At 37.2% G+C, this 23,948-nt stretch overlaps 1 protein-coding gene across 5 annotated transcripts in view; it reads left to right on the plus strand.

Moving 5' to 3' along the window:
- Positions 1-22,765, plus strand: part of LOC143033033 (sorting nexin-25-like) — a 100,722-nt gene extending 77,957 nt beyond the window's left edge. For all 5 annotated transcript variants that reach the window (XM_076198251.1, XM_076198254.1, XM_076198234.1 and 2 more), the window contains 3 exons: positions 7,404-7,550; positions 12,579-12,717; positions 15,530-22,765. In XM_076198251.1, the coding sequence (XP_076054366.1) occupies positions 7,404-7,550; positions 12,579-12,717; positions 15,530-15,601 (358 nt within the window). In that variant the 3' untranslated portion in view covers positions 15,602-22,765. The remainder of the gene's footprint in view (positions 1-7,403; positions 7,551-12,578; positions 12,718-15,529) is intronic.
- Positions 22,766-23,948: the final 1,183 nt, after the last annotated feature.

Here is a 23,948-nt window from a genome sequence, read left to right on the forward strand (position 1 = left end):
TTTCTAGTTTCCTTATATTCTTTTTAGTACTGGGTGTCCATAGTGTCACTGCATATTCCAGTTTTGGTCTTATTAATGTAACTAACATTTTTTAAATAATTTCTTCATCTAAATAGTCAAATGCCACTTTCATTGACCTTAATAGGTTGAAGGTTTCTCCAACTATTTTGTTGATATGTTTATCCAGTGTCATGTCTTTGCAAATTATTACTCCAAGGTCTCTTTCTGAGTTCACTTTTTTATTTCTTCTTCACCAATTTTACATTTTTTTTATATTTTGTTTTTACTTTTTCCAAACTCCATTATACTACATTTCTTGATATTGAAGTTCACTTCCCACTTTTGAGTCCATATCCAGATTTTGACCAGGTCTGATTGTAATGAGTCACAGTCCTCTGTTCTTACTTTCTTTAGTATTTTTGCGTCATCTGCGAAGAAATTCATATAACACTCAACTCCTTCATCCATGTCATTTATATATATGGCAAACATGATTGGAGCTAGCACTGACCCTGTGGGACACCACTTATCATTTCTTCCCACTTCGAGTATTTGTCTCTAATTACTACCCTCATTTTTCTCCCAGTCAGGAAGTCCTCCATCCATTCTAATAATCTACCTCCGATGCCACCTATTGATTCTATTTTTCTTATTAATTTCTTATGTGATACCTTATCAAATGCTTTTTGTAGGTCTAGATAGGCACAGTCTGCTCATCCATCCTTCTTGTAGTATTTCTATTAGTCTCGAATAAAAGCAGATCAGGTTTGTTGTACATGATCTTCCTTGTCTAAATCCAAGTTGATTTGGGTTCAGTATAGTTTTTTCTTCCAGGTGTTTAACCCATCTACTTTTGATCACTTTTTCACATATTTTTACTACTGTGCTTGTTAGGGAGACCAGTCTGTAGTTAGTTGGATTTTCCTTGTTTCCTCCTTTATATATTGGAACAATATTTGCATTTTTCCAGTCCTGTGGTACCTTTCCTTCTTTGAGCGAGCATTTGATTATATTGTATATTTTATCTGTTAACTCCTCTATGCATTCTTTCACTATCCAATTTGCGATTCCATCCGGACCATGTGATTTTCTGACATCAAGGTTTTTTATTTGGTCACTGATTTCCTTCTTTGTTACAGTTATTTCCTTCATTGGGGGGGATTTCTGTCTATTCCCTCACAGGTTGAGTTCTCAATTGTGAATACTGATTTAAAATGATTGCTCATAATTTCTGCCATATCTTGTTTTTCTGTATATTCACAACTTCCTTGGCACAGCTTTTCTATTTCTTGTTTGTTTTTTAGTTTACCATTCACATATCTATAAAATAGTTTAGGTTGTTCCTTGCATTTTTCTATTATTTCTTTTTCATAGTTTGTATTTTTTCTTTTTTCCATTTTTTCCCAGGCTTTCTCTTTTATCCTTAGCTTCTCTACATTTTTTGTTGTACCAGTTCTTTATGTATACTCTTTCTTGCTTTTGTTGTGGTACATATTTGTTCACTCCCTCATTATAAATTTCTTTTAATATATTCCATTTCTCTTCCATCCTTGTTTCTTCCTTCAGGAATTTTTCCCAGTTTGCATTACAAAAGAATTTTTTAAGTTTCTCAAAATTTGTTTTGTTGTACATTGGTCTTCCTATTCTATGTTTTTCATTTCTTCTTAGGTCTGTTTGCTCTTTTAGTTCAAATTCTATTAGTACATGGTCGCTCTTTCCTATTGGTGTTTTGTAATCTATTCTGTCTACAATTTCAGAGTCTGATGTAAGTATTAAATCCAGTCTCGAATGTTCCTCATTGTTTCTGTATCTAGTATTTTCCTTTATCCACTGAGTCATTGTGTATTCAATGGTCATATTGAGTAGCATGCTGCTCCATATGTCTTCACCCTTTTCTTCCCAATGTATTTCTTTTTAATTAAAATCACCCATAATTACTGTATTTCCTCTTTCCTTTAGTATATCAGTCAGTTCATACTTATTATCTTACAACAATTTGGAATGATTGTGTTCTGTCCAGGACTGTATTTTGGGGGGTACTTACATCATACATACATATACCAAGGCTTTTTCCCCCTTACAAAGGAGGTAGCCAAAAAGAAAAAGGCATAAAATCATTCCCACCCATACCATCCCTAAATACACTCCACTCCCCTCCACCCTCCCTCTCATCTTAGCACCTCCTGGATGACGGGTCATCCCTGCACCCTATCCACTGCCCTGGGTCAGAGGCAGTGTTGCAAGACACAGTACATCCACAGCAAGGCCGCTTCATTAAATCGGCGACCCCCCCCCCTCTCCATCCCCTCATGCAGAAAATGAGAAGACGGGGAGAAATCCCTTCAGGCTGTGTCAAATTTTGCTCACACATACTACCTCACCCCCATCCCCCCCACCCATTCCACCTCATGCATCACAACATCATCCATATACAACCATTCTCCATTCACCCCTGTCTTCTGGCTTCTCCCATCCTTCCTCAACAGACATTCCCCTCTTCCCCAAAGCCCCCTTCACCCCATCCATCCATCTCATCCTAGGACGTCCCCTCATGTTCACTCCCTCCACATCTGCCTTCCATACCTCTTTTACTAGTCTTTCTTCATTCATTCTTTCCATGTGTCCAAACCATCCTAATACTCTTTCATCAACCCTATCTCCCAACTCCCTTTCCACCCCTGTTCTCCTCCTCACCTCCTCATTTCTCATTCTATCTAGCCTAGTAACCCCCATCATACTTCTCAGACACCTCATCTCAAACACATTCAAACTCCTTCTCTCTTCCTCTCTTATGTTCCATGTTTCTACTACAAATTTTCTACTTTTCATGTGGTTACTTTCAACTTTTATCATAATTGATTCTACATTGTTTTTTCCTTCTGTTAACTTTGTCACATTTAAGTCTTTCCTGGTAAAAAATAATACTCCCCCTCCCTGTTTTTCCTTTTTGTTCTTCATCCAACAGTTGTATAGACCTTGTCCCACAGTATTTGGTGGTAGATTACCTTTTAATTTAGTTTCTACTATTCCCATTATATCCGGTTTTTCTAATGCCAGATAGTCATTTAGATCATTCAGTCCTGAGATCATTCCATCTGTGTTGGTATAGGCTAATTTTATTTTTTTCTTTCTCATCTTTTTCTGTCTGCTTTTTTTCTTTTTTCTTGATATACCATTTTCTAAGCCTTGGGTCCACCACTTTCCAAAAATAATCATTCTTTTCAGTCTCAGTTCTTTTTTCATTTTTTTCATTCGCTTCATTTCTAAGCTACTTTTCTTTACCTTCATCACTCATTTCTTTTTTTATCCATACAATTTTGTGTTGTTCACTGGTTACTAGTTTTGCTATTCTAGATAGTACTTCCTTTACAATCATTTGTGACCTAAGTTTTACTTTTAGTGGCCTATATTGTTTTTCTTTTGAGTATCTACCTATTCTGTAAAGTTCTTCGACTTCTTTGTCTAAACTTTGCCCCTCCTTGAATTTCTTTCAGAATTTCTTTAGCGCTGTCTTTTTCCTCTTTTTCTCTCTGATACCTAGGAACATCATGCTTTTCTTTAATACCATATATTACAATGCATCTTTTTTTGTCCACTCTATCCCTAACCAAATTACCTTTCTTTTTAATCACTTGGATTACCGTTTCCTTAGCATTCTCCTTGACCTGCTGTTCCACTATTTCTTTAAAAGATAATTTTTTATTTTCCTGTTCTACCCTCCACTGTTTCTTTATTTCTTGTAAGTCATTTTCTTTGATCTTTTCTTCCACCTTCTTAGTCACTGCTTGTATTTGATCCTTCATCTCTTTCTTTAATGCCTCATTCCTATTCATATCTTCATTTTTCAATATTTTATTTTCTCCCTTTATCCAATTTTGTTCAATTTTCAACTCACCTATTTCCCTGTTATTTTCTTCATTGGCCTTTCATAATAGGGCTACTTCTTTGTATATTCTTTTGCATTCACTTTTGAGTTTGATTATTTCATCTAACAATTCATTGATTTCCCTATTTCTTATAATATTTTTAAACCTGGGGATACTGGTCTGAAGTTTGTAGGATCTTCTTTGTTTCCTCCTTTATATATTGGTACTATGTTTGCATCTTTCCAATCTTGTGGTACCTTTCCTTCTTTGATTGAAAAGTCTATTATCTTGTATACTTTGTCTGTCAGTTTGTCTATACACTCTTTCAGTATCCAATTTGCAATTCTATCCGGTCCATGCGATTTCCTAACATCTAGAATTTTTATTTGGTCTCTTATTTCTTTCTGTGTTACCTTCATTTCTTTCATTTTAGGGGGGCTTTCTTGTTGTCCATCTTCCCAAATTTGTGAACTCTCACTTGTAAAAGCAGACCTGAAATGTCTGATCATAACTTCTGCCATTTCTGTGTCGTCTATATATTCTTTATCTCCCTCACGCAGTTTTACAATTTCGTGTTCATCCTTTAATTTGTCATTTACATAATTTCGTTTTTCTTTCCTGCGTATATTCACATATTCATTCCTAAGTTTTATGTGTGTTTGCCATTTGGATTTTTTTTTTTTTTTTTTTTTTTCCCATCTTTTCCAGGCTTTGACTCTTCTGTCTTTAGCCTCACTGCACCTTTTGTTATACCAACACTTTATGTAAATTTCTTTTTGCTTCTTCTTTGGTACATATCAATTCCTTCCTTATACTTTTCTTTGAATATGTTCCATTTGTCTTCCATCTTTGTTTCTTCTTTGGAGAATTTATCCTAGTTTGTAAATTGGAAAAATTTTCTTAGTTTTACAAAATCCATTTTGTTGTACATTAATCTTCCTTCTCTATGCTTATCATTCCTTTCTACATGATTTTGTTCTTTTGATTCAAAATCTATTAGTATATGGTCACTCTTTCCAATTGGTGTTTTATAATTCATTTTGTTCACACTATATGGTTCAGAAGTTAATATTAGATCTAGCTTCGACAGTTCCTCATTGTTTCTATATCTAGTATTTTCCTTAACCCACAATTCCCATAATGTCAGGTTTCTCTATTTCTAGATAGTCATTTAGTTGATTAATTCCAGAGATCATACCATCGATATTTGTGTGTGCCACTTTTAGTTTTGTATTTTCTTCTCTTTTTTTTGTTTAAGTTTCCATTTTTCTGATGTACCATTTTTTCAGTCTCAAGTCCAGTACTCTCCAAAAAACTTGTTTTTTTCCAGTCTCTGTTCTTTTCTCATTTCTATCATTTGCTTCAATTCTGAGAGCCTTGTCTTTCTCTTTTTCCTCATCACTCATTTCCTTTTTTATCCATATATGTTTGAATTTTTTGCTGTTTGCTAATTTTACTGTTTTCGATAATACATCCTCGGCTATCATTTGAGTTCTTAGTTTTATTTTCAGAGGTCTGTGTTGTTTTTCTTTTAGATATTTGCCTATCCTGTGAATTTCGTCAATATCTTTATAAAAATTTTGCCCTTTGTCCTGTATTTCTTTAAAAATTTCTTTAGCAATTTCCTTTTCCTCCTTTTCTCTCTGGTATTTATATATATATATATATATATATATATATATATATATATATATATATATATATATATATATATATATATATATATATATCATATTTTTCCTGGATACCATAGACCACAATTCATTTATCTTTGTCAACAGTATCTCTCACCCAGTTTTCCTTTTCTTTAATTACTTTGTAACTGTTTCTTTTGTATTTTCCTCCATCTGCTTTTGTACCATTTTTTATTTCAATAAGGTCTGTTTCTTTAATTGACTCTTCTGCCTTTCCAGTCACTACCTGTAATTGCTCTTTGACCTCCTTTTCAGTTCTTCATTTTTATTTTTGTACTCATTTTTCATTCTTTCATTTTCTCTTTTGAGGACATCAATTTCACTCTTTAGGTCACTCAACTCTCTAATCGTTTGCTCGTTACTCTTATGCAAGGTAATCAATTCCCTAAGTATAGCTCGGTAGTCCAATTTCAAATCTATGATTTCTTCCAATAATTTGTTTACTTCGCAATTCCTTAATGCATTACTATATGTAACTTATCTATCTATAAGCATCAGTGTCATGATCATATTTATTTTGTAGTTGTAGCTGAGTGATCCCTGTATTCTCTGAACAGGCTTTATCATGTTTTCTGTGGTTATCCACATTCAGGGTGAAAGAGAATGAGAGAAAGGAAAATATTACAGCTGTAGTTTTATATCTTATAATGTGCATATTGTGATGTATCATTGAAGCATTGTATGTCGGGTAACCTAACATTTGCACACAAATATTTGACATGCATTGAAGAAATTGAACTCTGTCTGCCAATAAGCAGACCTGTCCTTGATTATATGGTACAGTTTTGGTCTCCAATCTTTAGAATGGGTATTAAATCACTAGAATCAATACAGAGGAAAATGACCAAAATGATACATGAGCTCAGAAATTTACCTTACAGAGACAGGCATAGGCACCTTAACTTACAGTCTGTGGAAAGATGTAGAGTTTGGGGTGATCTAATAGAGGTATTCAAATGGGTCAAGGGCTTTAACAAGGGTGATGCAGACAGGGTCATCATATTAAGACAGCTAGGCATTACTTGTAATAGATTTAAATTGGACAAATTTATATTTATGAAGGGAATAGGCAAAAACTGGTTTACTAATAGAATGGTTAGAAAATTGGATTTAGTAACCATGTAGTGAACACTGAAAATATTGGTTGTTTTAAGAAGTTAGATAACTTTATGAATGGGGATGGTAATGATGGTAATGGACATGGAACTGCCTGGTGTAGGCCTTATGATCTCTTGCAGTCTCCTCCACAGGTACATTTTTGCATCTTACAACCAAACACTTTCTTTTTTAGGAATGTCCCCTTTTGGGGCTACAGGCTGTAGGACTCCTAATCCCATCCCCCGTCCCTTTTTTGTCGCCTTTTATGACTCAAGTGGAAATACTTGGTGGCAGTATTCTTTTGCCCCCACCACAGCATAGGTAGGCGAAAAAAGGAAATGCCCTGGGGTGGCACATTTAGTCTGGACATGCCACCCACAAGGTTGACAGAATAATTATGATAAAAAAAAAGGTCAAAGGAACCCTGGATATATTACCATAATTTACCAATTTTGCATTAGAATCAACAGAATATGAAATATTTTTCCCATATCCTTTCTGCAATAGGGACATTAAATAACATTTTTAAAGTCCGTTTAATTATTTTGCAAGCCAGTAGCTATAATAGGCAGTAAGGGATGGTGGAGATGGGAAGTGGTGATGGGGAGGCGGGGAACGTCACTGAGAACTTTGCCCCAGGGTGACACTTAGGCATGTAAGAGCTCTGATTGTAATATATTTTGTCATAAACATGAGAATGACAGTATATTTTACATTTATGTACTTTCTTTTTCTTTTTCTATAGGCATGTGAGAGAAACTGTATCAAGTCTCTTGGCTGAGTCTATGGTTTTGTATTATGCACACACTATTCGGGACTCACTGTGGCCATCAGATGAAATGCAAACCTCAGCTTTCCAAACCCGCACTGAAGAAGACAAAATTAGAACTAGGTAAGCCTTTTGAGTACTGTAAAAAATTAAAAGATAATGTACAGATAGGTTTTGCCAGTGTTTAAGTTTTACAAGCTAAGTATACATGGGGATTTTCAACTTATGATATTCTTTTTTTACTTTTTCCAAGGTCCATTATACTACGTTTCTTGATGTTGAAATTCACTTCCCACTTTTGACTTCATTCCCAGATTTTGTCCAGGTCTTTATGTAATGATTTACAATCTTTTTCTGTACTTATTTTCTTTAGTAGTTTTGTGTCATCTGCAAAGAAGTTTATGTAGCATTCTACACCTTCATGTCATTTACATATATATGTATGTAGTTGATTATTTATTTATCTATTTTAATGCTGTAGTTTTTTCTTGTCTTGTTAGGTTGTGTGTGTTTTTTACTTTATTTTCTTTTCTTTTCTTTTCTTTACTTTTCTTTCTTTTAGGTGGCTATCTTGTGTATAGTTGAGTTGTATTTCTTCCTGCAACCTCTGGGAATGTCTCCTGCTTACCCTCTGGATGGTTGCTACAATATCATCCATGGTTCTAATAAGGGATTGATATTAGTCCATGTAGTTTATGAATGTTCTCTTCTATGTAAAGTGTATTTTCTCTTCCAGGTCTTTGGTAATTTGTATTGGGAAATGATCTAATGGAAGATTTTGTATTGTTTCCCATGTTTGTGTTCACAGGGTGGGTGAGCACCTTGTTATGTCAGATGTTGCTTGCTGGTTATGATGAGGAGGTTGTCTAGGGGGGGTGTTGCTGAAGTTTATTTTGTTTAGATTGGGGATTTGTTCTAATATTGTGCATCCTCTTCTATCTGCTGTTTGTGTGTTAATCCAGATTGAGTGGTGTGTGTTCAATGTTCCCAAAGTATATGAAACCAACCACTATCTTTAGATATGGCCATCAAATGCAACACATCCTACATTTGATTCCACTTCACATACACTATTCTGTCCAACACAAACCAGTATACAAAGAATTGGAGCTGCAGCCATCACATAATAACAAATGAACCCAAAAAACATATCACAATATCTTCCTGTTAACCCTGTCATGAGCTTCTCCAGATCCATAAAAGCTAAAAGAAAAAAAAAAAAGTCCTTAATTTTAGCCAAAAACTTCCCACCTATCTGCTTTGTGATGAATATTACCAAGGTGGAGCATGCCGACAGGAGACCTTTTGATCCATATCTAGGTCGGATGCAAAAAAAAAAAAAAAAAAAAAAAAAAAATAAAATTAATAATAAATTAAAAATATAATAATGTAAATAAAAAATAAAATAAATAAAAAAATGCATAGGTATAGTTGAATAACAAACAAACAGGTAAATAGTAAATGATAATAAATTGACACTGATAATAAATGAAAATCAGACAGACAAATTATAACAAAACAAAAACAAATAATATAACATAAATTATAATCATTACAGCATCTTACTTAGGTATTTATCTAGATGATTCTTAAAGCTTCGAACTGAACTACATTGCACTACCTGTGCAGGAAGTTTATTCCATTCATTAACTACACGGTTGGCAAAGTTGTTTCTACCTACTTCCAAATTGAATCTATTTCCGGACAGTTTGAGACCATTGTTTCTTGTCTGATTCTCATTCAATGTGAAAATTTTGTCACTTTTGATGTTGTCAATTCCTTTTAAAATCTTAAAGACCTGTATCAAGTCACCTCTGAGTCTACGCTTTTTTAGGGAAAACAGATTCATGTGCTTAAGTCGATTTTCGTATGATTTATTTTTGATATTTGGAATCAGTTTTGTGGCTCGCCGTTGTACTTTTTCCAGTCTGTCAATGTCTTTAATGAGATTCGGTGACCATACGGAAACAGCATATTCCAAATGTGGACGAACTAACGATTTATATAGCTTGTTAATGAGTGATGGACTTTTGAAATCAAAAGATCGCGCAATCAATCCCAGAATCTTATTTGCTTTCTCAGAGGCTGAAATACACTGCTTGGATGATTTGAGGTCGCTACTGATAATTACGCCGAGATCTTTTTCACTATCCACTTTTGTTAATGAATTTCCAAATAACTTGTAATCGTACTTACTGTTATTTTTACCTATGTGCATTACCTTGCATTTACTTGTGTTAAATTTCATGAGCCACTTTTCAGACCATTGCTGTAATTTATCTAAATCTTCTTGAATATCTAATTGGTTTGAGTGATCATTTGCCACTCCGCACAGTTTTGTATCATCAGCAAATTTGGAAACAGTAGATTTTAGTCCATGGTCTATATCATTAATATATACTATGAATAGAAGTGGCCCAAGAACGGAACCCTGAGGAACTCCACTTGCAACACTTTTCCATCCAGAAGTTTTTCCATTCAAAACAACTCTCTGTTTTCGACCTTTCAACCAATTACTAGTCCAACCTAATAGGCTACCACTTATTCCATGCAAAGCTAATTTAGTAAGTAGTCTTTCGTGTGGGACGGTATCAAAAGCTTTTGCAAAGTCTAGATATATTAAATCTATATTGTTTCTTTTGTCATAATTCGAGATAACTGTGTTGTAGAATTCGAGTAAGTTAGTCACGCAAGAACGTTTCCGTCTGAAACCATGTTGGCTATCATTTATCAAACGGTTACTTTCTAAATGATATTCGATAGCATCTCTGATGATAGTTTCCATTATTTTTCCTACGATCGAAGTCAAACTAATAGGCCTATAGTTATTTGGTTTCTTTTTGTCACCTTTTTTGAATATGGGAGTAACGTTAGCTAGCTTCCATTCTCTTGGGACATCTCCGGATATGATGGATTTCTTGAAAATAATTTCTAATGGAACAACAATCTCATTTTTCATTTCCTTTAAGATTCTTGGATGCCAACCGTCAGGCCCTGGTGTTTTATTAACTTTGAGTTTGTCTATACACCTTTTAATTGTTTCTTTTGTTATATTTACCGTAGTGAGTAAGTTTACCCCAGACTTTTCACAGGTTTCAGTTTGGAATTCACTTTGAGGTGTTTCGTTTACGAATACCGAGCTAAAATAATTGTTTAAGAGATTACACATTCCTTCCCCAATTACTCATTCTTTTCCCCTCCTCCCCTTCGAATTCTCTTAACAAGTACCCAAATACACTCAACAGACTGATCATTCTAGAACTATATACCAAAGGCCTCTTCTCCCATATATGGGAGTTAGCCAGCCAAGGAACACACCCACTCCCACCCATTCCATTTCCATGTACTGCCCATTGTTTCCATCTTCTCTTAGCTCCTCATGGATGAAGGGTCATTCCTATTTCCTGCCCATTGCTCAAGTCAGAAGCAATGCAGCAAGACAGCACATCTACAAAAGGGCTGCTTCATTTACATGGCGTCCCTCCCTCCTCGTCCCCTCATACAAAAAATATAGGAGACAATGAGAAATAATTTTGGGCTGCATCAAAATATCATTCTCCATTCACACCTATCACATGCCTCTTCCCTTTCTTGCTCAACAGACATTCCCCTCTTGCTCAAAGCTCCTTTCACTCCATCCATCCATCCATTACATTTTTGGTTGTCCCCTCAATTTCATTCCATCCACCTCTGCTTTCCACACTCTTTATGCTAATCTTTCTTTCATTCTTTCCATGTGCCCAAACCATTCCAATAATCTTTCATCAGCCCAAACTGTCAGCTCCCTTTCTACACCTGTTCTCCTCCTCACCTCCTCATTTCTCAATCTATCCAACTTTGTAACCCTCCACCATACTTCTCAGACACTCCAATTCAAACACATTCAAACATTTTTCTACCTCTTAAATTTCAGTGTTGTAGGCACATGTAATGTTCCTATCACAGCAACTTTTTCAAACACTGTCACTAACTGCCTTAATTCTTCTTCTGACCCTGCCACAAGTGCAGTGTCATCCACAAACAACAACTGGCTCACTTCCCACTTCTCTGCACTATCTCTAACCCTGAGTAGTATGTCGCTATGTACACATTGAACAGCTATGGCGACATTACACATCCATAACACAGCCCCACCCTTACCTCAAACCACTCTCTTCATTCCCATTCCAAACACAAGCTCTTCTACCCTCATAAACTCTTGACAACCCTTAACTGCTATCCCCCAATCCCATATATCTACAATACCTCCCATAGTGCCTTCCTACCCTGTCATAAGCCTCAAAATCCATAAATGTTAAAGAAATCCTTACCTTTTGCCAAAGACTTCTCACAAATATGCCTTACCACAAAAAATTTATGCATGCACCCTCTGCCTTTCCTAAACCCATACTATTCCTTAGCAATGATTCCCTCTGTTCCTTTCCTAATGCTCTCAATAAAAATGCTTACATATGCCTTTTTAATTCCACCCAACAAACTGATCCCTCTAAATCTACTACATTCATATTTGTTCCCTTTCCTTTTGTAAAGTGGAACTACACATGCACTCCTCCCCTCCCTTAGACACACATTAAACAACCTCAGTAGCCAGTCCACTATAACCATACCTTCCTTTTTAAGACATTCCTCATGACACCCATCCAACCCAAATGCCCTATCAGCTTTTTCTATATCTCTTTTTTTTCAGGTTTATCATATACATGGTAATATATGATACAAAAATTAGTTTATCAAGTTTTCATGTCATTCTTAAATGAGGCATGTAGACATTATGAATGTGAATATAAAAAATGTGCAGCATATCCAAGAAAGTTGTGAGCAACGAGCACAGATGCTAAGAATTTAGAATTTAGGGTATCATGTGGAACTTTTATCGCAGAACTCAAGCTGTCTGGAATTTGTAAACCCACTGTATATGTTTACATGAACGTTTTCTTTTATATAAATGGTACTGCACCTACACATTGAACTTCAAATCAAGTATATCAATGGTAATACAATTATTTTCTAATCACTATTTCTTGTGAAAGGCACCCAGCATATCACATACTGTATAGTAGTACATGCTGTAATTGAAGCTTTCATTATTCTATATGCTCTTTAATTATCACTTGAAATAGTTGATATACTTCAATACCCCTTTACATGCAGGTTTGAAGCTCGGGAGCAGTTCATCAACAATTTGCCAGTTCTTCTTTGCACTCTAGTAGGGCAGCAGAATGCACGGCGTGGAGCAATCAAGTTATTTACCACTCTGCAACATCATGCTTTGAATAAAAATCTCTTTTATGTAAGTTGCATCTATACATTGTTGCATAACCTCATTTTAATCAGTTCATGGGAAATGGTAAGTGTTATTTATTAGTCAGGGACCAATGATGGGTATTACCTAATGGTGGTCCTGCAAGATGGATGGAAGAGGGAATCATTTCCCTGCTGCCCATTTTCAAAACTTTTCAAAACTTCTCAACTCTATCATTTCCATCTAGGGATGTAACCCTGAAAGACTGACACTCACTCCCCAGACCAGCTCTTAGATCTTTCTATTAACTTTAACTGTATTTCTTCCACCTGTTCACTTAACCCCTTCCATACGGTGCCGCACACGTAGGCGTCATGAGGAGCAAGTGGATTCGCGACGCTGCCATATGGGCGTCTTGATTATATTTATTGTAGTCGCCCCTGTGTTTTTACATTCTCCCAAATGCGCCCTTAATCCCATTCTCTGTGGTTTTCAAAATTCGCGGGTGAAAGAGAGAACGATCGATATAAGCGGCGACTATATTTTATGATGCGAATATTATTTCGTTACGTCGTACGGCTGGCATTGGCTGCTGCCCGCGAGATTTAAGTCCCGTATTGAAGTGGTTAAGGCAAACTGACATGTGAATGCTACCATCTTCACATTTTCAGCAAATGACCTGGAAACGGTTCTCCCCTAATAAGCACATTAGAGGACTGAGAGGCAAACTACTAGAATGGATGAAAGATTTTTTGAAAGGAAGATATATGAGGACAGTAGTAAAGGATAAGATGTCAAGATGGAAAGCAGTAAAGAGCAGAGTTCCACAAGGTTCAGTGCTTGCACCAATAATGATTCTTGTTATGTCACTGACATAATGGAAGGTACAACAAGCTATGCCAACATGTTTGCAGATAATGCAAAAATCATGAGAAGAGAATAAACAGGACTGAAGACTATTACAAAAAGATTAGACACTAATTTTGTATCGAACCAAAAATGGAAAATGAATTTCAATACCAAAAAATGCAAAGTACTGGAAATTTGTACATTGATGGGGTGGTTTGAGACGTAACTGCAAGGGTAATGGGTCAGGGATTGGAGATGGTTAAAGAAAATGGAGAAAAGTGGGAGATAAGTCAGTTGTTTGCTGACTACTATGCCCTTATAGCAGGATCAGAGGAGGGATTGAGGAAGTCAATGACAGTTTGGGAAGGTGTACAAAAGAAGTTGAAGATAAATAAGGGTAAAAGTAAGGTGATGAGATGTACAAGGGGAGAAAGTGGATAGTTTTAGATACTTGGGGTGAATATAATGGGAAAGGGAGGAGTGGAGGTAGAATGTAGATTGAGAGAAGCAATAAATGCCTTGGTGGATTAAAAAGTATAATGATAAATAGACATTTGGAAATGGATACTAAGAGGAGATTGTATGAAGTAGTGATTGTGCTGACAGCACTGTATGAGGCAGAAACATGGAACATAAGAGAGGAAGAGGGAAGGAGTTTGAATGTGTTTGAGATGAGGTGCCTGAGAAGTATGACAGGGGTTACTAGGCTGGATAGAGTGAGAAATGAGGAGGTGAGGAGAACAGGGGTGGAAAATGAGTTGGGAGATAGGGTTGATGAAAGAGTATTGGAATGGTTTGGACACATGGAAAGAATGACTGAAGAAAGATTAGTAAAAGATGTGTGGAAGGCAGAAGTAGAAGGAGTGAATGTGAAGGGGCGACCAAGGATGAGATGGATGGATGAGGTGAAGGAGGCATTGGGAAAGAGGGGAATGTCTGTTGAGAAAGGATGGGAGAAAACAGAAGATGGGGGTGAGTGGAGAGTGGTTGTGTATGGATGATGCTGTGATACATGAATGGGAATGGGTTGGGGATGGGGGGTGAGGGAGTATGTGTGAAAAATAAACTGACACAGACTGAAGGGATTTCTCCCCGTTTTCTCCATTTCTGCATGAGGGGACGGAGAGTGGGGGTCGCCGATTTAATGAAGCAGCCTTGCTGTGGATGTGCTGTGAATTGTTACACCGTTTTTGACTCAGGGCAGTGGGCAAGATGCAGGGATGACCCATCATCCAGGAGGAACCAAGATAAGAGGGAGGGAGGGGGTGGATGGAAGTGGAGTATGTGGGGATGGAATGGGTGGGAGTGGATTTTATGCCTTTGGTTTTTGGTTACCACCCTTGTAAGGGGGAAAAAGCCTTTTGTATATGTATGCATGTATGTATATACTGGAAATGGACAATAGCAGCAAAAGACCATCCTTAAACTATTCCATGGGAAGAGAACCTACTAAAGCAAAAGAGGAGGAAGATTTGGGAGTGTTGATGAAAGACAACCTTTCACCTGACAGATATATCAGCAGGATTGTGGGAGAGATGTACAGTCTGCTGCAGAAGATTAAAGTGGCTTTTCACTATATGGATAAAGAAATTATGCAAAAACTCATTGAAACCCTGATCCATCCAAGACTTTAATGCATCAGTGGTATGGTCCCCACACAGAGTGAAGGATATAACTAAAATTGAGAGAATGCAAAGCACAGCAACCAAACTAGTCCCCTGCCTGGCAGATAAAACATACGAGGAAAAACTAAAAGCACTGGAGAGTGTATGAATCTGATTTGTAGGGGTGTCATAAAAATCCTAAAAGTATTAACTGTATAGAACCTATTTAAGTCAGTATACCATATAAGGCACCTAGTAGTGTGTATATATATATATATATATATATATATATTTTTTTTTTTTTTTTTTTTTTTTTTTCCCTCCATGTACAATGGGGGACTTATGAGAACAATATTTTCTATAATAATGAGGAACTTAGGATTTATGGATTATATTTAACCTTTCAGACAATCCTTGAAGTACTTCTCAAACAGCTCTTCCCAGAACTTCAAGAAAGGTTAGATAAGCAACCAAAGTAAGAAATTCCTTGAAATCCATGATAAAGTGAAAATTATGTTGTAGTGATGATCTAAGGTTTCTAGTCACCTTTTCAGAAGCAGCACAATTGCATGTTAATAACATGTCTTGCCAACATAGAAAGTGCAGCCCTTAGTTGTAAAGTTTTCCCTATGTATGTGGTAGGTGAGCCAGTTATTGTTTATGGATGACACAGCAAGTGTGGCTGAGTTGGAGGATAGACTGAAGTAATTGGTGACAGACTTTGAGAGGGTGTGTGAGAAGAAAAAGCTGAAAGTAAATAGGCAAAAATAAAGTTATGAGATGTACAAGGGGTGATTGTGGTGGTGGGTTGGAGGTAATTTTAAAGTGGAGAGGAAGTGGAAAGCTTGTAGTATTTGAAGTCATGTGTAACAATAGATGTATGTGATTCATGTAGTGGACTCAAAGTCGACAGGTTTTACCCTCCCTGATGAGAGCAGAGCCCATATATGACTAATCTATGGGTAATGCTGTGACTATACACACACACACACATACTATACATGACTTTAAGAATAAACTGAATGTGGAAAGATACAACAGAGTGTCATTAGAAGCATATCTCTCCTCCCACAAGATACAACTAGATTAATACACACAACTTCCCACCCACTAGAGTTGGAGTAACGGCTTGCAGCACATACTGATATTATTTCTGCCCTGGGCAGGATTCAAACTCGTTCTGCTAGAGCAGTAGTTACGAATGCTACCACTGCACCATTGAGCTGTGTGTATATGAGGAGGTAGAGATGAACTTACAGAATTAAGGGAAGTCTGGAGAGAATGAAGTGTTATGAGAAGTAGGTATCTGAGGATGAATGCAAAGCAATCGGTTAGTCAATCTATCGCCCCAAAGCTCTCCTGCAAAAAACCCACAGCTCCCAAGTAACAGGCAACAGCCACTGGATTGGCCCATCAATCACCTGAAGAAGAAATATTGTGTTAATGGTAGTTTGATTCTGTAGCCAGGCCTATTCTGTGCTTGTAATGTCATAGAGCTGGAAGATGTCATGAATATAAACATAAGTGCTTCTTGCTTCTCTTGAGAGGAATTTATAGATGAGGAAATTATCTGGCATGAAGGGATGTTCTTCATGTCTTCTTTGTAAATATCTCAAGTTAATGAGGTGGGGGTGGGGGCCACCATATAATAAAGTGGTGAGAGTAAACCAGCTCCAGCTGTGGACCTTGCTGGGGGAAATGCTGTGCCTTGCTACTCTGCTTTTGACTTGTGGAGGTGCTAAGATAGGAAGGATGATGAATGAATTTTTGGATGGGTGTGGTGTGGATGTAAAGTAAGTGTATCCTTTAACTCAGCCATCCTTCTTATAAGGGGAAAAGGCCCTTTGCTATATACATGTATGTATGTATTTATATAAACCAGTATTCTTTTTCCAAGGAAATGCTATAAAAGCTGTGAATCCCTTCTCTATGTTGTGGGCAAGGTTATCACTAGTTCATGGATTGATATCAGGATATGATTATGATTTTTTTTCCTTATTGTCAGATCATGATACCATGATATTGTAAGAATGTATACCCATAAACATTACCATGACTTAGGTGTACACAATAGATTGATAAAATTTTGTTACACCTTTAGCACTTGTAAAGCTTAATACTAACATACTATATATGATAAATAAATATTACTTGGTAGGACATATAATCAGTGAACAGAAGCATAAAAACCTTGCAGAATGTTGTGCTGTTAGAGCACTTATTATATATGATTTAACTTTTTTACCTCACAGTGTATCTTAAACCTTTCCATGCTGGGTTGAACTTTTCTTTCATTCTGTTTATTGAAAAGCTCTTTTATTTATCTCCTTGGCATCCCCTTATTAACAAAGGGTTATGCCTCTCTTGATTATCCCTTCAGGAGGTCTTAGGAACTGATGCTGTCTCCAGACTGGGCCCAAGATCTCTCTGTGTCAATTTCATCTGTATTTATTACACCTTTTTAATCATGGAAAGCTGACAATTGGTGACAGCTCCCCCTCCAATACTTTCAGCCAGTAACATAGAAAAAATCTCACACCAATACAACACAGAAAATAGTCCAAAGTTTCTTCCCAGAGAGATCTGTAAGAGGACCTGGGAGGACCATTGCCAGCTGCTGTGGGGCTCCTGGTTTTCCACTCAGTAAAACTCATGGCAACAGTTATTATTAATATTGTTCTTAGTAATAGTACTAGATATTATTTTTCCCTGTACTCAGTTTGCTACCAGGCTATTTTATTTGTTGCCATGGCTCCTCTTGGGTAGTGAAGTGATTGAGAGAATGCAAGAGCTTACCAGACTCAAAGATCTTATAGTGAAGACATAATGTTGTTAGGGCAGTGATACATTCTTTGTTGTCTTTGTGATATGAATATGTAGAACAAGAAGAGATTGGGGTGAGATTGAATTTATGTTAGTATTGTTTTAATGTTGAGTAGTATCTAAAGTAGAAGTTACGATGAACCTATACATTGCTTTGGCCTACACCTCAACAGAGGTGTCTTTTGCAGTACTCCACTAAAAAGCTTGTAGTATAAAATAGACAGAACCCCCTCCCATACTTGACTTCTACCTTACTCAGACATCACTAAAACTTCTCTATCACATCAAGGGTACCTGTATCAACCCAGTTCCTACACGATTAAAACCTCTACAATCCATCAAGAATTTGTTGAATACGTACATAACATCATCCATATGGCAAAAGAATGGTAGACCTGCTATCTGTACTGGAAATTGCTAACAAATTCCTTTTCACAATGATTCAAGCCCCCTGGCTATGTACTTTGGTGCTCACCTACCTCACCTCACTGCAGCCAGTTTAACAAAATAGAAAATGCCAACTAAGTACCCATGCCACAGCTGTCATCCTATACTCTGATTGCTCCCACTCAAACTATGGAGTAGTTTATACAGCACTGTTCCCAACCAAAACAAGATCTAGGTCCCTACCCTCCACATCATCTCAGCCTTCATCACTGTACTCTTTGCCATGTTTACTGCCCTACTTATTATCCACAGCAGCCTTTGAATCATCCTATGTGATTACATCAGATTTATTAAACATCTGACTAGCAGTTTCCATCCTCAAGTCTCACCAGCCATTGGTCCACAGAATCTATTCATGGATCATCCAAATCTCACCTGCTTCAAAACTGTATCATTCTGCTGGGTGCTATCTCATGTTGGCATCCCTATTAGTGAATGAACTGACAAAGTGGCTTAAAAGGCAGCATCCACCCATTTTGATGCCTCCACTCCACTGCTAGTAACAGACTGATTACCCACCCTTCAGATCAGCAATGAGTGGTAACAGTGCTAATAATAACACCCAACAGTGGGCAGACTGCTCTGTCTGCCCACTTGCACTCCCCTTGCACAGCAACAAGATGTGCTGCTCCTGCTCTGCTCCGCTCAACCCACCTCTCCACATGTGCAGCTGCCATGGTACCCAAGCCACTTTCAGCACCTAAGAAGGCACAGAAGGCTCTGGATCTCTAAGCCAAGATGAAGATCATCCACCGAATGCAGCAGGGTGCCAGGGCCTCCTTGACTAAGGAGCTGAAGTTGACTTCATCAACCATCAGCACTGTATGGAGCAAGAGGGAGAAGTATGAGGCATTAAGCAAGACTACTGTGTTTGGTGACAGGCTCAAAGTCATCAGGACGAGAGACAGCTGCATGGAAAAGATGGAGACCATGCTGTGTGCGTGGATTGAGGACAGGACTCAGCGCCGTCAGCCTCTTAGCCAGGCTCTTATTTGTGACAAGGCAATGTCACCTTGGGAGAGTTTGGCTGAAGCAGACGAGCTGCAGCCATCCACATCCATGGTGATACCATCAGCGCCACCTTCACCTGCCACCATGCACACCACCACAACCACAGCCACCATCACCACCACCACCTTCAAGCCAAGCAATACCTGGTTTGCCAGATTCAAAGGGCACACTGGTGTGCACTGTGTGACGCAATCATGGACATCAACAGTGATACTGATCACAGCTTTCAGGCATAATAGGCTGTGAAGGTGGCTGTGGCTGTGTATGAAAATCTGATGAAAGAAAAGAAAAAACAGTCACAGCAATCAAAGATCACCTCCTTCTTCACACCATGGCCAGGCAAGCTGCCACGAAGGGTTGTGGTGGAGGAGCCTGTCGAGCCTGTGGAGGCTGTGTAGACCAAGCTCTCGGAGTCACAAGTTTCTTATAAGACATGGATGATAAAAAGGTGGATGATGTGGAGGTGATGTTGGAGGATGACTGAAATTTTCTGTTTTTTCCAAGTGCACATTGTTTGTTTATTTATTAGTCAAAGTTCCTGTTAGTCTAAAACCATTCATTATTAATTTGTGGCACCTTCTACATTCTGAATACTTATATATACATAAAAATATGTGCTATAAAGTAGGTAAAACAAGTGTTGGGTGTATGTGAAAGCCCCAGGAGGCAAAAACTGAGGAGGGGGTTGACAGGGTTCATGAAGACAACCCCCCTATTTACATGTAAAACCCACCTCGATATACAAATTTTCGCATTGCAACCAGTCAGCTGTGAACACAACTCAGTCAAATAGTGAGGCATTCCTGTATGCTGCAACACTATGGACACTCAGTACAAAAAAGAATGACAAAGATGGCCCCAACACTTTCAAAATTGACATACAAACAAAGATTGTCTAAACTGGAACTACCAACCCTGGAACAAAGAAGAGAAAGAGGAGATCTATTGGCCATTTACAGAATCATGAAAAACATGGAAGTCCTTTACAGAGAAGACTTATTAAAGTGGGATAAAAGAAAAGGGGACATGAAAAGAAACTCAAAAAGGATAGTTATAGAAGAGATCTGAAAAAAAAAAAAAATCCACACAGAGTGGTGGATGTCTGGAACAAATTGGATGAAACAATAGTGTGTGCAAACACCATACAAGAATTTAAGAACAAACTAGATATTGCAAGATACAAAGACAGGTCACTACAAGCATAGCTCCCCTTCCTGTATAATACAACTAGGTAAATACAACTAGATAAATACTAGAAACTTTAGGAATGGAGTATCTTAGGGCTCTGTCCTATCCCCCACGCTCTTTAATCTATATGTGAACAATATACCAACACCCCAGAAATACAAATCTCTTCTTATGGAAATGACATAACAATTATATACACATACCATGACGTAGACAGAGACACAGAAATACTACAGCCATACCTTGACACACTCAACATATGGTTAATTAAAAAAAGGCTCAAATTAGCCCTAACCAGATCCACAGCCACCTTTCTCACCAACTGGGCAGGAAAACACAAATGCAAACTATTCCTCTTTATTAATAACTCCCTCGTAGCACACACACAAGATTCTCAGCATAACATAAAATATATCCATCTCATTCAAACAACACATCACAAACATAAAGACAAAATGCACACATAGACCCAATGTGCTTAAATCTCATGCAGGTACAATATCTGGACAAAACAAAGAAACTATCACTACAATATACAAGCAGTATAAACTCAGTGAACCTTAGACACAATATAGACTTTTTGATAAATCTCTGTTAATTCTATTTAGTTCAGGGTTAGACCTCAGGTTAAGGGAAAGGCCAGAGGTATGCAGTTTACAGTTTGAAAACACAAGTCATTGTATGATGTTAGTAAGGTTGTATATTCTTAAATCCCTAAGCTCCAACAAAGGTTGTATCCCTTGCCACCTTGCAGAGCAGGTAACAACTGACATTTTTAAATCGGTCAGTTAATGGGCTCCATTCTCTCTTGCAAGAAACCTACTGCCCAAGGAAACTGGCCACAGCCACTAATTCAACCCATAAGTCACTCATTGGAAAGATTTTGTGTTGCTGAATGGAAGAGGTAAATGTAGGGCAATGTAGTTTAAGGTGCTCTTTGTTGTCTGTGTAGTGGTTGCATCTGTTGAAAGACAAAAAAAGGGTACAAAATGTATGCCCAGGGTTACCATATGATAATAGAGTTTGTAAGACTACCTTTTCATTATCATATTCATGATAACATTTTTACCTAAGATTGGTGATTTTGTATTGAATATTCAGATTATGGAATATGTGACCACTGTCTTCTGTTTTATTGATTCCATATAACTTTTTCTTTTCCATGGCTATTAGTGGTGGTAGGGAAGCAGATGAATTCATAATTGAGTATGCCTTTTAAAGGAATGGATGGGAGTGGTTTTTATGCCTTTGTTTTTTGGCTACCTCTCTTGTAAGGGAAAAAAAGCCTCTGGTATATGTATGTACAAATATTGTGGTGTAATTCTACCTCCACCATTGAAAATATTTATTCCCAGACTGTAAATAGGAAGAGATTCTAACATGATATTTGTCAGTGAAACATTGATTGTATGTGGAATGTAATTTATGTATCACTACTGATATACTTATAAACTAGTCCAGTTGACAGTAGTCCTTCAAATGACAAAGTGGTGAGATCTTTGTTTCTTGCAAATATATTTTCACATGTAGATACCATACTTAAAGCAAAATGCCAAACTAACCTTTTCATTGATTTTATCTTGGCACAAAAGGTGCAATTTTCATCACATTCTGTCACATACGGGTAATTAATTTCCTTTTATGTCTGAAAAATTATGCCAAAGGTAGTTGCTTCTTCACGTTGATTAATTGTATAATCATACTAATACAGTAATACCTGTGGTATGACAGAAACTTAAAAGTTGCCCTTGGAAGTATACTAATTTATGTTAAATTTTAACAAATTTGGTGAAAAGTTTGGCAGATATAGAAGTTGAGTTTGTTACCTAGTCATTTCATTTTAAATTTATCTTTAGCTCATTCCATAGGGAGTGCTCTTTGGGTCCACTCCGTATTACTGTTGATGCCAGAATGTACTCTCTCTTGGACCCCCTGCATCCAGATCCCAGATCATTTAATGGCTGACATGTCTTGCTCACCAAGAAATGAACCTGCCAATCACCACACAAATAGTAGTCCTACCCAGGTGGTGCATTGATAGAAATATAGGAAAGGCAAGCAGAGCAGGTCAGTGAGGCATTACTAAGCAAACAACACAACAATCAACATTCCAAGATGCTCCTAGACTTGCCAAGCTTGTACATACTGTGTAAAATATATGTGTACCATGATTACCAATATTTTCTTGTTCCTTCTTTTATCTAAAAATAGCCTTTCCTTTGAACTGATTACTGTACTTATGTAGCCAAATGAGCAGAAAATATTTCAGATTTGGTGTCATTTGATTCATACACCCACTTCAGTTATTAGTGTGCTTGGAAAATATATAGATAAATCAAATTAAGATCACAAATGGTAGCAGAAGTATTAGTAAAAGCAGGAAAGTTGCCAAATAGTGAAAACTATAAAAGTATATGGGTGAAAAAAGAAATGAGTGATGAAAAAGAAAGAGAAGACACTAAGAAGTGAAGCTGCTCTCTCGCTCATGGCTGACAAGAGACTGGCTACATTGCATCCCATGTTTAGAATACACAGGAAACATTAATCCATTTTGGCAGGAATATGAACATAGTAACAGAACCCACCAGGTGGCTTTATATATACTGTACATACATTATCAAATAGATATTCATAGGTGAATCACTACAGGCTCCCGTTACAGGATTTAGACTTAGTAAAGTCATATCTCACGGCTACCACCTACATCATAATACAATCCCGCACTCTGTCATCGAGTGTGCACCAACGGCTGACCTCCGAAATTATCATCACTGTTAGGGTCCAGAATATCCAGTCATTGAAACAGTGAGTATCAAAAGGGAAAGATTACCACCAACAACAACCCTGTCCACTTTATGCACCTATTTTAGACTAGTTCTTAGATTTAAACAAAATGCATATTGTCAGTGCAACTTTGTATTGCTGTAATCTTAATAAATTGTTTATTATTATCATCATATTATACACACATGCACACACACAAAGATCTGGGATTAATTATCTCAAATGACCCCTCCTCTGATAAACAAAATTGTCGGAGAATCCTATAACTTCCTAAGATAAATAAAAGTGGCATTTACATATTTGGATGAAGAAATGATTAAAGAAATATTTGTCACACTGATAAGGCCTAGACTGGAATATGCAGCAACATTGTGGTCACCCAGTACCAAAAAGAATATAAATAGAATTGAAAGAATCCAGAGAGAAGCCACAAAAATGGCTCCTGCATTTTCAAATTTGTCATATGAGGAGAGACTGGCTAAATTGGAGTTCCCAACTTTGTAGCAAAGAAGAGAGAGAGGCAACCTACTGACCATCTGTAGAATCATGAAAGGCACGGAAATACTCGATAGA

The sequence above is a fragment of the Oratosquilla oratoria genome, chromosome 1 (assembly GCF_046742065.1).
Source record: "Oratosquilla oratoria isolate Oo_2021 chromosome 1, ASM4674206v1, whole genome shotgun sequence".
In the NCBI taxonomy this organism is placed as follows: Eukaryota; Metazoa; Arthropoda; class Malacostraca; order Stomatopoda; family Squillidae; genus Oratosquilla; species Oratosquilla oratoria.